Source organism: Armigeres subalbatus, chromosome 3 (assembly GCF_024139115.2).
Source record: "Armigeres subalbatus isolate Guangzhou_Male chromosome 3, GZ_Asu_2, whole genome shotgun sequence".
Classification (NCBI taxonomy): Eukaryota; Metazoa; Arthropoda; class Insecta; order Diptera; family Culicidae; genus Armigeres; species Armigeres subalbatus.
In genome coordinates, this window is record NC_085141.1 from 157,279,031 (window position 1) to 157,295,442 (window position 16,412).

Below are 16,412 nucleotides of genomic sequence, written 5' to 3' on the forward strand. Positions count from 1 at the left end.
AAAGCGACAGCGGTTTGTTGCTAGACAGTTGAAAAGAAGTGTGCAAATAGCTTGCCATTATTACCTTATGATAGAAGAACGGCTTCGTGAGTGCGATGTAACGCTCCAGAGCCATGACGAACGCGACACAGCCGGAACTGATCCCGAACACGCGCCAAATTACCCGGAAGATGCAAAAATTGTGCATGTTGGCGTCGACGATCTCCTTCGGCAGGTACCGATGCAAGTACATCTGAACGAACATGCCCGTCAATCCAATTAGGTCGTTTGTGAGTAAACATCTGAAAATGGAACGGATGCGGAATGCGGATTAGTGGATCGGATCGTTTGCAGTTTAATTTTAGCCAGAAAGGCACGGTCCCTTCCCCAGCTTGTTGGATAGGATTATTTCCGTCTCGGATAATTGAGTAATAATGCTTTGTGAATTTCCCCTGTGTTGTCCCTTTATGGCCCTTGTTGCGTGAGAGATGTTTGTGACGCAAATTTGACGGTATGAGGACGCAATAAATTGAAGTAAGTATCTATTCATGGGATTTTTACTGGAGAATAAAGAATCTTCTTTACGACATAATTCGACAGCTCTATTCGATGTGAATTGAAAATTTGAATCGTATCATGCAACGTTTAGTAGCGCAATCATATTGCTTATATTTCGTAACGAATCAAAATATGAGAGGATTTTATTTTTTGTTCCACCGATGATATCCTACGATATGATTATGATAGGTACAAGAAATGCTTATGAAATATAGATTGACATTTTAGAATGTGTCCCAATCATTTATTGTCTATCCGGAACAAAGTTAGGACACCTTTTATACCGAAGTTGGATTTTTCTCCAGATACATGCAATTTTCCCAACTTCGGAAGTAGCGCGCTGGATTCGCCTAAAGATGCGCTCAACAACGCATCAATTAGTTTGACAGATAAAACTTGGGAAGAAATATAAGTTGGTGCTACGCCGACAATAAAAGTAATACACAGATTCATTAAATCCATTTCTAGTACAATCATCAGATTTTATTCTTCCATTTACTATTTTAAATTTGTGCTTATCAATAGTAACGTACACTTCAAATAATCTGAACATTATTAAACATTCCGGGTTCTATATACTTGAAAACTTCATTGGTTCCAATAACAAAAGACTCAAAAAAATCTGCACGTTATTTTCACGTAACATTTACTTGATTTTCCGGTAGAATTCTCATTCTTATAAGTTTCACTTGAATCTCTCTTAAGTATTTGCAGTAACGCGGGCACGTAAAATGTACCTGAAAATGACATAGAGTATATACACATTGTCTGTGGTATATATATTAGAGTGGGGCGCAGTTGTATGGAAAAAAGCAAACTTCGTCCGATCAAGTGAGATCAAGGTTTTTCTGAATCGTTTTGGAACCCCAATCAACTGTGCAAAATATGGGCTCGATTGGTTGCAACCTCGCATGCCGCATCGCGTTTTAAATTTACATGGAGATTAGTATGGCAATACGTACTTTTTTACATTTTTGCTCTTAGATTTTGCTCATTTTCCGTCTTGTCGGATTTTTTTCTTTGTGAAATAATTCCGGATAGCTCCCATTAGCTCAATAGCTCTATAAGATCAGTTATTTTGAAATAACACTCAGTTAAATTATTGGTCTACATAGTACGGCAGTGCTGGCAGAATAAACGATTTTTTTGCATATTTGCATTTGGACACTCAATGTTCGAAGCGTTATAACTTTTTTCGTGAACGTTTAAGCGACGTGCCTTCTTCAGCAAAGTTTTTGGGCATCCTTTGGGTTATACTTTAACGCAATGTGCCACTTGGTTTACGATGAACTGAAGTCTCTAGTAGTAGAAATGCAAAAATATACGTTCTCTCATACTAATTTCCAAACAAATTTCAAACGCGATGCGGAAAGCGAGGAAACAACCAATCGGTCCCAAATTCTGCACAGTTGTTCAGGACCCATGTTCATGTGGGCTTCGTGGCCGTGCGGTTAGCGACGTCAATCGGCTAGACGCACGTGCTGTGGAGTGTGGGTTCGATTCCCGCCCGGTAAGGAGAAAACTTTTCGTAAAGCGAAAAGTTCTCCACTGGTCCACTGGGTGTTGTGTAAATGTTCTGTCCGTTGTATCATGCTAGATGTTAAGTGTTCAGTCTGTGCGACCTCTGGTCGAAGACGGTGATTCTGTCTGTCTTTTTTTTTATTCAGACTAAGGCCGAAGTGGCCTGTGCGGTATATAAGAGTCTTCTGCATTCGGCTCGGTCCATGGCTACACGTCGCCAACCACGCAGTCTACGGAGGGTCCGCAAGTCATCTTCCACCTGATCGATCCACCTTGCCCGCTGCGCACCTCGCCTTCTTGTGCCCGTCGGATCGTTGTCGAGAACCATTTTCAACGGGTTACTGTCCGACATTCTGGCTACGTGCCAGGCCCACCGCAGTCTTCCGATTTTCGCGGTGTGAACGATGGATGGTTCTCCCAGCAGCTGATGCAACTCGTGGTTCATTCGCCTCCTTCACGTACCGTCCGCCATCTGCACCCCACCATAGATGGTACGCAGCACTTTCCTTTCGAAAACTCCAAGTGCGCGTTGGTCCTCCACGAGCATCGTCCAGGTCTCGTGTCCGTAGAGGACTACCGGTCTAATGAGCGTTTTGTAGATTGTCAGTTTGGTACGGCGGCGAACTCTATTCGATCGGAGCGTCTTGCGGAGTCCAAAGTACGTACGATTTCCAGCCACTATGCGTCTCCGAGTTTCTCTGCTGGTATCATTTTCGGCAGTCACCAGAGAGCCCAAGTACACAAATTCTTCTACCACCTCGATTTCGTCACCACCGATGCAAACTCGCGGTGGGTGGCTCACATTGTCTTCTCTTGAGCCTCTTCCTATCATGTACCTTGTCTTCGACGTGTTAATGACTAGTCCGATCCGCTTGGCTTCCCTCTTCAGTCTGATGTAGGCTTCCTCCATCTTCTCAAAGTTACGTGCCATAATATCTATGTCGTCGGCGAAGCCAAATAGCTGGACGGACTTATTGAAAATTGTACCACTCGTGTTAATCCCTGCCCTTCGTATTACTCCTTCCAAAGCGATGTTGAATAGCAGGCACGAAAGACCATCACCTTGCCGTAACCCTCTGCGAGTTTCAAAGGGACTCGAGAATGCCCCACAAACTCGAACTACGCACATCACCCGATCCATCGTCGCTTTGATCAACCGTGTCAGTTTATCCGGAAATCCGTGTTCGTGCATTAGCTGTCATAGCTGATCTCGATCGATTGTATCATATGCGGCTTTGAAGTCGATGAATAGATGATGTGTGGGCACGTTGTATTCGCGGCATTTCTGCAGTACTTGGCGAATGGCGAACACCTGGTCCGTGGTGGAGCGTTCGCCTATAAAACCCGCCTGGTACTGCCCCACGAACTCCCTTGTAATTGGTGCTAGTCGAAGGCATACAATTTGGGAGAGTACCTTGTAGGCGGCATTCAGCAATGTGATTGCGCGGTAGTTGCTACAATCCAGCTTATCGCCCTTTTTGTAGATGGGACACACGACACCTTCCATCCACTCCTGCGGCAAAACTTCCTCCTTCCAAATCTTGGTAATGACCCAGTGCAGCGTTCTAGCCAGTGCCTCACCACAGTGTTTAAATAACTCTGGTAGTTGGTCAACCCCAGGGGCTTTGCTGTTTTTCAGCCGGCCAATCTCCTCCTGGATTTCCTGGAGATCCGGAGCCGGTAGAATTATGTCCTGCGCGTGTTCTCCCAGGTCCATCACCATACCGACATCTTCGTCTGCCACATCGCCATTCAGGTGTTCTTCGTAGTGCTGCCGCCACCTTTGGATCACCTCACGCTCGTTCGTAAGAAGGTTCCCGTTTATGTCCTTACACATATCAGGCTGTGGCACGTGGCCCTTACGTGAACGGTTTAACTTCCCATAGAACTTTCGTGTGTTATTAGCGCGGTACAGTTGCTCCGTCTCTTCACGGTCTCGATCTTCCTGCTGACGCTTTTTCCTCCGGAAAATCGAGTTTTGTCTGTTCTGCACATCCACATCCTAGGCAAGCCCCTAAACCACCACATCCTAGGCAAGCTCCTAAGCATGTGACATCATTATTGAACGACCCCGAACATCTGGTTTGAACATATTCAGTTCGTATGGATCGTATGGGTCTGTATGGACATCATGGGTTGCCTATGTATATGAATTGAGCCCGGTTGACTTGGGACCAATTGGTGTGAGCTCCACAGTGATTTGGAGAACGTAGAACATCCGGTTTGGACATATTAGATCACGAATCATGCACATGGCCTCTAAGCCTGTATGAGTTGCTATTGTCTTTGAATCGAGCCACACAGCCGACATCTTTTCCCGTTACGTTGGGTTATGGATACTCGGAATTAGTGCGTAACGGTGTAAATTCAGCCATATCGCCAGGCTCAGTACAACACTAAAGCTGACAATATGGCTTCCCTAACCCAGAATCCCAAGATGTCAGGCGACCTGTGCCGAGGGGATGGATGACCTGTGGGGTGTAATAATTAGCCAGGTCGTTAACGGAGCCTGTGTAGGTTCCACAGAGTGAGGGCTGCTTCGGCGGCAAGTTGGTGGCAGTGGGTGGTACCTACACACCCCCAAGTGGTGCATATGTGGTGCAAGCGAATGGGAGCTGGAAGTATTACTCACTCGAGCAAGATAGGCAGGAGAGTGTTGGGGCACATGTGGTGCCAGTATGTCTTGTGCACAGGTGGTGCATGGGGAGTACCAGGAGAGTTGAGGCGCATACGTGCACTTGTGTACGCCATGTAGGGGGCCCAATGCCCAATAGTCATTGCTTAATTGCGGGGCGGGGGAATGACTGGAGAGGAAGGAGTTGGTTTTAGTGGGCCGGGAGTGGTGATCCCATTCCCACACTACCTGGGTTCGCCTCCCCAGGTGTCTGGTTGCAGATTTCCATTACATCCGTTAAAAAAACAGGCAGACAACAGGCGAAATCAATTTCGGTATTCGGCAGCAGTCCCCCAGGTCCGGACAATGATTTTTCTCATGTGAGCAAGTAGCCATTTTGACACTTGTTTTATAAAACTTTATTTTTACTCATTCTTGTTTACTGACTAACTTACTACTTCTTGCCAATGTATCAGAACTCCACAGAAATAATGATGACATTGAAAAAGCTGGAAATTTGAAGTAGGATGTAAGAAATTCAGGTGCAGAGTCGAATGAGATCTATTAACATATTTTAATATATACCACGGCGCGTGTATGAGGGACATTTATGACAAAAAAAATGAGAATCGCTAAAACTATCACTACATGAAAGTATAGCTCTTCAGTTTTCATTTCGTGACTATTTGAAAAAAAAAATATGAAGAGTTATGTACAAGACACGACCCCCCAACGTAAACTACGTAAAACAGTTTGGTGTATTGAGGAATGTATAGCTTTTAAATACCCATTTTAATTTTCTCCACAGAAGCTTGAAGTCGTTTGTTATCTTGATCCTCAGTGAGGAAAACCAATGCCAGCCAACCAATCCCTCCCAAAAAACCACAAGTGCCCGTAATCAGACTCTATCAAAGCGACTGTGTGCCGCTTCAAAAGCACAAGCCCAGGGAGTGCTACTGGCACATCAGGGTTGATATCAGTAAGACCATGATTATGGCATACTGGTTGCGTGTACTGGTCTTGTATTTGGATGTTGTTATATTGTGAAGTGAGGGCTGGCAGTCTGACATTCTACTCTCTTAGTAGGGCCGGGTGACACCGACTCGAAACGGCGAGTGGGCTAATGGCTAGGCTGTCTTCCGTCCCATAAAACCGTGGCGGGCCTTGAAGCACGCTGCCCAATCCTGCCATCCAGTTTTGCCTACTGGGTGGGAGTAGGCTCAGATGCCCTTTCCTGACTTGTGCTGATCTGGCTCTGAACACGTAAGTGTCAACCCTCGCATGGCCTCCCTGCTTGCCGCAAGGCAGGCATAGATAACCATGGGATCACTAAAGGCGACTACTCCAGTAGGATTCGGCGGCAGCCGCAAGGGGGACCCATAAGCAATGAGTATTGAACGCAATCAGTCTTTGGAGTTGGAGGTGACGGACCCCTGTGCCAAAAGGGGTCTAGCGAGGTCCCCTATTAAAGAGGGGGCGAGTGGAGTGACGGCTGCTGCTATTGGCAGCACCGAAGAGTCTCCAGTGGTGGTGGGGAGTAGCCCTGCCTGCACGCCTGACGAGCCACTACCAGGGATACGGGTGGTGGCCGAGCAACTCGATGAGATCATCGAGTTCGTAAGCGGCAGGCAGAACACCAACAAGGAGCTTAAGCAGAGCCTGTTGGTGCTCCGGCGAGCTGTTCGTGTCGCAAGACAAGAACAGGGCGCTTATATCAGGCGTGTAGCGGCAGCAGAGAAGGTAGCCAAAGGTACGCAGACCAAGGCCCTCTCCTCCCCTAGCAGTGTTACTGCGGTGAAAGAGGCGACCGCCCTTACGGCCAGTGAGGGCAAGAAAACGCCAAGTACGAAGCGACCCAAACGCGCTACCATTAAGGCGAAGCGTCACCTGGATGGTGCACCGGAGCCTGAAGGGCGTGTGCCCAAGAAGGCGAAAGGCACTAGACAGGCACAAGTTGCTGAGCCACAAGCTGGCCCCAGCCAGCCATCGGTACCCGCCGAAGGGGATGCGAATCCTTGGCAACTGGTCAGTAGGGTGCGGAAGTCAAACACCCCTCGACCTACGAAGAAGGTGAGAGACAGAGGTGAGGCCTTGTTGGTGAAAACCGACAAGGACAAATACGCCGATGGCCTGAAATCGCTGCGAGCGGCCGATAGCCTATCGGCCCTGGGCCAGGACGTGCGCAGCGTTAGACGTATCAAGAACGGTGAAATGATCTTCGTACTGAAGCGTGGCGCGCAATCCAGCGGGGTGGCTTACAAAAAGCTTGCCCAGGAGGTCTTGGGTGACGGCGCTCAGGTCAGGTCGTTGGGTGCGGAAGTGACCCTCCAGTGTAAGCAGCTGGATGAGGTCACGACCGCGGAAGACGTCGTCTCTGCCGTCAAAGAGCAGTGCGGCACAGAGGTTGAGTGGTCCTCTGTACGTCTAAGAGGGGGATTCTTTGGTACGCAGGTAGCCTATCTCAGACTACCGGTGGCTGATGCCAAAAAGGTCATTGAGAAAGGGAAGCTGAAGATCGGCTGGTCAGTATGCCCAGTAAGCGTGCTCCAGCCACCTTCAGTGGACAGGTGCTACCGGTGCCTTGAGTCCGGGCACAAGTCTTATGACTGCAAGGGCCCAGACCGAAGCAACATGTGTCGTCGCTGCGGCGAGGAGGGACACAAGGCGCAGGAATGCGACAAGGCACCTAGGTGCCTTATCTGCGCCAGTAAGAAGCAGGCCCGGAACCATGCTATGGGCGGGCCTGCGTGTCCCTTCGGAGAAGCCAATCGGAAAAAGCCGTGCAAGTAACACAGCTGAATCTGAATCACTGTGCACCTGCCCAGCAACTGCTGTGGCAGGCGGTCTCGGAGTCGAGGATCGATGTCGCCCTCCTGTCCGACCCGTACAACGTCCCTGCCGGCAATGGCAACTGGGTGGCGGACGGGTCTAGGTCGGCGGCAATCTGCACAACGGGAAGGTACCCCGTTCAAGAGGTTGTACACTCCTCCGCGGAGGGTGTCGCGATAGCCAAGATCAATGGGGTGTTCTATTGTAGCTGCTACGCCCCACCAAGGTGGCCAATGGAGCAGTTCAACCAGATGATCGACAGGCTATCGGCCGACCTAATAGGTCGGAGCCCGTTCGTTATAGCGGGAGACTTTAATGCTTGGGCAGTGGAATGGGGCAGCCGCTGCACCAATCAGAGGGGACAAGCGTTACTCGAAGCACTTACAAAACTCGACGCAGTGCTTGTCAATGACGGAGCCAGTAGCACATTCCGTAGGAATAGGGCCGAGTCATGGATAGATGTAACGTTTGTCAGCCCCAGTCTGGTCTCGGACCTGGACTGGAGGGTAGACGAGGGCAACACCCATAGTGATCACCTAGCAATTCGCTTCAAGATCAACTATGGTGTGCAGCGTCCGAGGGCGGGTGATCCTTGTCAGGTCCGTGGGTGGAAGACCAATCACTTCGACAGCGAAGTTTTCACCGCGGCCCTGGGACTGGAGGCCAACACCGACAGTCTAAGCGGGGATGCGCTGATAGCTGTCCTATCACGCGCGTGCGACGCTACTATGCCGAGGAAAGCCCTGCCAAGAAATGGCAGACGCCCGGTATACTGGTGGAGTGCCGAAATTGCAGCCCTACGATCAGCCTGCCTCAAGGCTAGACGTAGGATGCAACGAGCCCGCACCGAGGAAGAAAGAGCGGTCCGCCTGGAAGTGTTTCAAGCTGCGAGACTGACCCTTAACAAGGCCATCAAGAGCAGCAAGAGAGCGTGCTTCGACAACCTGTGCGAGGGTGCCAATGCGAATCCGTGGGGTGACGCCTATAGGATCGTGATGGCCAAGACCAAAGGGGGCTCCCCAAGCAGCACGCGCAACATCTTTCAAATAGGTGTTTGTTCCTAATAAATTGCATTGAAGACACTGGCAATACATCGAGTCACATTAAAGTCACGTCCCAGTTTCAGAAAATCTCAATGTTTCATTTCCGTTTAAGTGGCGTCGCAATATTCTACCCATCTGACTTCTTGGGTGGTTTTAAATTCGATGTGTTTCATATCAGAAACAAAACAGATAAGTTGCAGAATTAATAACACTTCGGTTCATTGCTGTTACGACAATGTTTTTGATATGTTGCAAAACACTTTGAGCTCAGCTGAGCAGTATTTTATTTTTGACAGTCCCCTGCATGTTCCGTATAAGGTACAATGAAGTTACAAATGACTTTGTTGTTTATGTAGTGCACTTGTAGCAGAATCTCCAAATAGAATTGTTTGTGTGATGGTTATAGTAGAAGATTGCAATTCTCAAGGTCCATGGTTCGATTCCCGGTTGGTTTTTGTGTTTTTATTTTCATTGTAGCCGCAAGATGTTGCAAATAGGCTCCACCTCTTGCGCTATTTGTGTCACAAAGGAGTTCCAAATACGACGCGTTGTGCATAAGTCAGACCTTTAGTAAGTCACACCACAGTTGTTTTTACTCACTGAGAAACAAGAGGTGTTGCTTGGGTCTTCACCCCCCGAACGGTCACCGGACCGGTTGGCGAGGATTATCGAAGTACTCTTCCCGTCCCGAGCCACAAGTCCCTGGCCTCCTCCTGCGCTGCAAGGCGCTGGGAGTGTGGCCGAATGGCGGCTCCGGTGACGAACGAAGAGTTACTCGCAGTGGCTAACACCCTTGCGATGAACAAAGCTCCAGGCCCCGATGGAGTTCCAAACAGTGCACTTAAGGCAGCGATCATAGCGAACACGAACATGTTCAGGCTAGCTATGCAGAGATGCCTGGATGAGTGTTGTTTCCCTGAGAGATGGAAACGGCAGAAGTTGGTACTGCTGCCGAAGGCCGGGAAGCCTCCGGGTGACCCATCGGCGTACAGACCAATTTGCCTGATCGACACGACGGGTAAACTGCTCGAGAGGATCATCCTCAACAGGCTCACCCCGTACGCAGAGGGTACGGATGGCCTGTCGAGTAACCAGTTTGGTTTTCGGAAGGGTAAGTCCACGGTGGACGCTATCAATTCAGTCCTCAAGACTGCAGAGGTAGCGATCCAACGGAAAAGGCGAGGAATTCGATACTGTGCGTTGGTGACACTGGACGTGAAGAACGCATTCAACAGCGCAAGCTGGGATGCCATCGCGCTCTCGTTACACCGGCTTAGCCTGCCGGTGGGACTGTACCGAATCTTGGAAAGCTACTTCCAGAACCGTGTGCTGCTATACGAGACCGATGCCGGTCAGAAAAGTGTTCCTATTACCGCAGGAGTCCGGCAAGGGTCAATCCTGGGCCCGGTACTATGGAACCTGATGTATGATGGGGTTCTGAAGCTAAAGTTCCCTCCTGGTGTGAAGATCGTCGGCTTTGCTGACGATGTAACCCTAGAGGTCTACGGGGAGTCAATCCCCGAAGTAGAGCTAACCGCAGAACACGCGATCAGCACTGTGGCGGACTGGATGAGTGCGAGAGGCCTTGAGCTCGCTCAACATAAGACGGAGGTGGTTATCGTCAGCAACCGTAAGTCGGCACAACATGCAGTTGTACACGTGGGAGACGTCGCGATCACTTCAAAGCGGAGTCTGAAGATTCTTGGGGTCATCATAGACGACAAGCTTACCTTCGGTAGCCATGTCGAATATGCGTGCAAGAAGGCTTCGACTGCTGTGGCGGCATTATCGATGATGATGTCCAACAGCTCCAAGGTGTGCGCCAGTAGACGTAGGCTACTGGCAGGCGTTGCCGCATCTATCCTTAGGTACGGCGGCCCGTCCTGGGCAAAAGCACTGGGGGTAACCAGTTACCTGCAGAAACTGGAGAGTACCTACCGCTTGATGTGTCTCAGGGTGATATCGGCCTACCGGACGGTATCGCGCGACGCATCCTGTGTGATAGCGAGTATGATGCCAGTCGGGCTGGTCATCCGGGAGGACGAGGAGTGTTTTGACCTACGTGGCACCAGAGGAGCCCGCGAGCGTACCAGGGTGACTTCGGTTGCCAGATGGCAGCGCGAGTGGGCTGCTGATTCCTAACATATCAAGCTGGGTGGGGAGACCCCATGGGGAGGTTCACTTCCATCTGACACAATTCCTGTCAGGCCATGGCTGTTTCCGACAGTACCACCACAGGTTTGGGCACGCGGAGGTCCCCGTCTGCCCTGACTGCCCAGGTGTTGTCGAAACTGCAGAGCACATACTGTTCGTATGTCCTCGTTTCGACGTCGAAAGAAGAGCAATGCTAGACATTTGCGACCGGGACACAACTCCGGATAATCTTATCCAAAGGATGTGTCAAGCGGTGGAGAAGTGGAACGCAGTCTCGACTGCAACCACTCAGATTGCCTGCAGCTTGCAGAGAATCTGGCGCGCCGAGCAACAATCGACAAGCATGACTAACTTGTGATTGGTTAGTTAGAGCGAAAGTGCCGAACGCGAAGAAGTGTGTGAATGGTCTGCCCATGCAGAGGTAATGGCGCAGCGGGTGGCAACCGAGATCGTCACCTCGAAGCATGGCAGAAGGGTGAATGAATAGGTGTATGTATGGACTGCACACGCCGCGCTGGGAGTAGCGCAGGAATGTTGGTTCCTACGACTATTGATACCCCGCGGCGTGGCAGAGGAGTGTGGGTGAGCATCCAAGTCAGTCTCACATGGTACGAAAGGAATGAGTTGAGTCGAGTTGAGCTAGTCTCATATGGCATGAACGAGGTGAGTCAGACTCACATGGTATGTCAGAAGTGGGAACCTAAGCGAAGCGTCCCACAAGGGATGCCAGAGGGAGTGTTAGGTCGAATGACTCGAGTAGTACAGGGGATGGACAAAATAATTAGGATAGGCAAATTTTGGGTAAAATTAGATGTGTTGTAACTATCTTAGTTATCATCCGATTTTGACAATTCAGGCATGCCCGAACTAGAAAATTAATGCAGTTTGACGGTATGTCCATGGAACCGACTATGGCCACCGGATTCCGGAGATATTCAGGGTTTTTCAGAGGTAGGTTCAAAACCGTAAATTTGAGGTGGATATGAGGAGAAGCTGTGGTTAAAAATTGAATAATATTAGTAACCACAAATGAAGTAGGGCTCTTGCTGATTGGAACCATATATTGAGATTTGGAATCGGACTAGAATTAAGTGAGATATGGCCATTTCTTTAAAATCGGTTCCGATCGATACTTATCAAAGGGGTCAGGCCACAACTTCATTTGAATCTCGCTTTTTGATAGATCGGCCACGATGATTTTATTCTAGAAGGGCTCTAATGCGTCCAGAATAAAAAACCAATTGAATAAACGGATCCTGGAGTCGCTGGGATGTCCCCGGGGAACCTGTGAATGGGGTCATTTAAGTTTTAGCACCAAAATCAGTCATTCGAGGCTCTTTTTTCATGGTTTTCGATCACGAAGCGAAGTATGGATATAAAATGGTCCTTTGGTGGCTCTGACCGCTACCAGGATCTACGGATTGGCCCCGGGGAACCTGTTGAAGGGGACATTTTAGTTTTACCACCAAAATCAGTCATTCGACGACTCTTTTTTCATGGTTTTCGATCAGGAAGTGAAGTATGAATATAAAATGGTCCTTTGGCGGCTCTGACCGCTTCCAGGATCTACGGATTGGCCCCGGGGAACCTGTTGAAGGGGACATTTTAGTTTTACCACCAAAACCAGTCGTTCGACGGCTCTTTTTTCAGGGTTTTCGATCAGGAAACGAAGTATGAATATAAAATGGTCCATTGTCAGCTCTGACCGCTTCCAGGATCTACGGATTGGCCCTGGGGAACCTGTGGAAGGGGACATTTTAGTTTTACCACCAAAACCGGTCGTTCGACGGCTCTTTTTTTATGGTTTTCGATCAGGAAGCGAAGTATGAATATAAAATGGTCCATTGTCGGCTCTGACCGATTCCAGGATCTACGGATTGGCCCCGAGAAACCTGTGGAAGGGGACATTCTAGTTTTAGCACCAAAACCAGCCATTCGACAGCTCTTCATTGGATCATTGACGGCTCTGACCGCTTCCAGGACCCAAGGATTGCCCCCGGGGAACCTGTGGAAGGGGACATTTTAGTTTTACCACCAAAACCGGTCGTTCGCCGGCTCTTTTTTCATGGTTTTCGATCAGGAAACGAAGTATTAATATAAAATGGTCCATTGTCGGCTCTGACCGCTTCCAGGATCTACGGATTGGCCCCGGGGAACCTGTGGAAGGGGACATTTTAGTTTTACCACCAAAACGGTCGTTCGACTGCTCTTTTTTCATGGTTTTCGATCAGGAAGCGAAGTATGAATATAAAATGGTCCATTGTCGGCTCTGACCGATTCTAGGATCTACGGATTAGCTCCGAGGAACCTGTGGAAGGGGACATTTTAGTTTTAGCACCAAAACCAGCCATTCGACAGCTCTTCATTTATGGTTATCGATCAGGAAGCGAAGTACGAAAATAAAAAGGGATCATTGACGGCTCTGACCGCTTCCAGGACCCAAGGATTGCCCCCGGGGAACCTGTGGAAGGGAACATATAAGTTTTAGCACTAAAATCAGTTATTCGACGGCTCTTTTTATAGGTTTTCGATCAGGAAGCAAAGTATAAATATAAAAGGACCATTGACAGCTTTGACCGCTTCCAGGACCTACTGGTTGCCCACGAGGAACCTGTGGAAGGGGACATTTTAGTTTTTACACCAAAATCAATCATTCGACAGCTCTTCTTTAATATAAGCAAAGTATTAATATAAAATTGACCATTGATGACTCTGACCGCTCTCAGGACCTACAGATTCCCCCCGGAAAACCAGTGGAAAGGAACATTTAAGTTGCAGCACCAAAACCAATATCTCGACGGCTTTTTTTCGTGATTTTTGATCAGAAAGCGAAGTATGAGTATAAATTGGACCATTAATGGATCTGACCGCTTCCAGGACTTACGGATTGCCCCCGGGGAACTGTGGAAGGGGACATTTTAGTTTTAGCACAAAAACCAATCATTGGACGGCTCTTTTTTCATGGATTTCAATCAGAATGTGAAGTATGAACAAGAAATGGACCATTGACGGCTCTGACCGTTTTCTGGACTTACGGATAGCTACGGATAGCCTGCCTACCTCATACTTCGCTTCCTGATCCACATCCATGAAAACAGAGCCGTTGTATGACTAGTTTTGGTGCTAAAACTAAAATGTCCCCTTCCACAGGTTTCCTGGGCCAATCTGTAGGTCCAGAAAGCGGTCAGAGCCCTCAATAGTCCCTTTTATATTCATTTCTCGATTCCTAATCAAAACCACTAGGAAAGAGACGTCGAATGACTGGTTATGATGCTTAAAATAAAATGTCCCCTTACACGGATTCTCCAGGAGCAATCCGTGGGTCCTGGAAAAGGTCAGAGCCGTCAATGGTCATTTTTAATTTATACTTCGCTTCCTGATCGAAAACCATGAAGAAAAAACCGTCGAATGACTGGTTTTGGTGCTAAAACTAAAATGTCCCCTTCCACAGGTTCCCCGGGCCAATCCGTAGGTCCTGTAAGCGGTCAGAACCGTAAATTGACCATTTTATATTCATACTTCGCTTCCTGATCGAAAACCATGAGAAAAGAGCCGTCGAACGACTGGGTTTGGTGGTAAAACTAAAATGTCCCCAGGGCCAATCCGTAGATCCTGGAAGCGGTCAGAGCCGCCAAAGGACCATTTTATATTCATACTTTGCTTCCTGATCGAAAACCATGAAAAAAGAGTCGTCGAATGACTGATTTTGGTGCTAAAATTTAAATGTCCCCATTCACAGGTTCCCCGGGGACATCCCAGCGACTCCAGGATCCGTTTATTCAATTGGTTTTTCATTCTGGATACATTAGAGCCCTTCTAGAATTAAATCATAGTGGCCGATCTATCAAAAAGCGAGATTCAAATGAAGTTGTGGCCTGACCCCTTTGATAAGTATCGATCGGAACCGATTTTAAAGAAATGGCCATATCTCACTTAATTCTAGTCCGATTCCAAATCTCAATATATGGATCCAATCAGCAAGAGCCCTACTTCATTTGTGGTTACTAATATTATTCAATTTTTAACTACAACTTCTCCTCAAATCCACCTCAAATTTACGGTTTTGAACCTACCTCCGAAAAACCCGGAATATCTCCGGAATCCGGTGGCCATAGTCGGTTCCATGGACATACCGTCAAACTGCATTAATTTTCTAGTTCGGGCATGCCTGAATTGTCAAAATCGGATGATAACTTAGGTAGTTACAACACATCTATTTTTACCTAAAATTTGCCTATCCTAATTATTTTGTCCATCCCCTGTATGTGTCAGCGCGAACTGAATGAAAGAGGTGAGCAGTCTCACATGGTACGATAAAGGTGGGCATACAAGTTAGTCCCACATGGCATGAGAAGGGTGGGCACAAAAGTTAGACCCGCACGGCATGAGAAGGGTGGGCACACAAGTCAGACCCATAGGAGCGTTAGCGTGTGCAAGCATGGAGTGTATGAGCATGAATCAAGGGTTTGGGTGGGCATACGAGTTAGACCCACATGGCATGAGAAGGGTGGGCACACAAGTTAGACCCGCACGGCATGACAGAGGTGCAACAGAGTGTGTAGGGTGTGTTTGAGGGTGCGATAGAGCGAGCACCCAAGTCAGTCTCGCATGGGACGGGTGCCTGTGTGAGCGATAATGAGCGAGTACGTTTAGTACTGCCATCCCCCAGAAATAGTACGGGGGAAACGATGGTGGAGCCCAAGGGAGTTTAGTCGGTATTACCGGTATGGTCGAGTCCGACACTCCAGTACACTTCCGTGTGGTAGTTTGGCAACTACAATGCACGTGTACTGGGTTAGTGTGTAAATGCATTCTCCCTTGTAAAAAAAAAAACGCTTGTTTTCATTCCCAATTCCAACATCTTCTTTATCCACGCTTCATCCTCGACCTTACTCTCATCATGTTGGATGTTACTTGATTCGGCGATGTTCGATTCATCCAGCCCAGTAACATCAATCAACGTCGTATGGTCACCAGAAGCAACAACAGGATGTATGAAACACTGATGATCAAGTGCGAGAAGCCTTAAATCGGATGGGTCGCGTTCATCAAGTGGAGTTATTGACTGGATACAATCACATGAAATAATGCCATCGGGAATTTTTTGATACATTTGTAACTAGTCAGCTGCGGTGACGATGCCATCATCGATTCAATTGTTTGGTTGTGCCTCAGTGTGATACACATCATAAATAATTGCCTACATTACGGCTCTTGCAAACGCTGTATAGCGAATCAACCAACCAACCGTATATGGTATATGGTTCAACACACCATTTATTTCATAACTTATGAACGCGACCGATCATGATTATATTCAATAGGGTCGCTAAACCCGCTAAGATCTGTTTCCCGTTGAATGCAACTTGTTGCCAATATTACAACTTGTTGCAACTTGGAGCCAATTTGTTCAAAAACAGTTTTTTGTTGTTTCCTCGAATTTGTTTAAATGGATATATATACAGTTTTTCAAACAAATGATTCAATGAATTATTGGCAGTGGCTGGTTTTCTACCCGCCACTGTCACATCCAGGCGCTATAGTATATGCATAAAATAGCCAGCATGAGTTAACCATCTGAAGTTTGTATGGCGAAAGACATCTAGCGCGGGTTTTCTCAACCGTAGGAACTTTTCACGAAAAACTATTTGGTACCGGTTGTGTAGGAAGGTGTCTGCTGCTACGCCTACCAAATATTTTTTCGAGATGCTTAT

General features: G+C 48.0%; 1 protein-coding gene across 2 annotated transcripts in view; it reads right to left on the reverse strand.

Moving 5' to 3' along the window:
• Positions 1 to 16,412, reverse strand: part of LOC134219301 (prostaglandin E2 receptor EP4 subtype) — a 95,242-nt gene that overhangs the window by 46,756 nt on the left and 32,074 nt on the right. For both annotated transcript variants that reach the window (XM_062698022.1, XM_062698021.1), the window contains exon 2: positions 65 to 281. In XM_062698022.1, the coding sequence (XP_062554006.1) occupies positions 65 to 281 (217 nt within the window). The remainder of the gene's footprint in view (positions 1 to 64; positions 282 to 16,412) is intronic.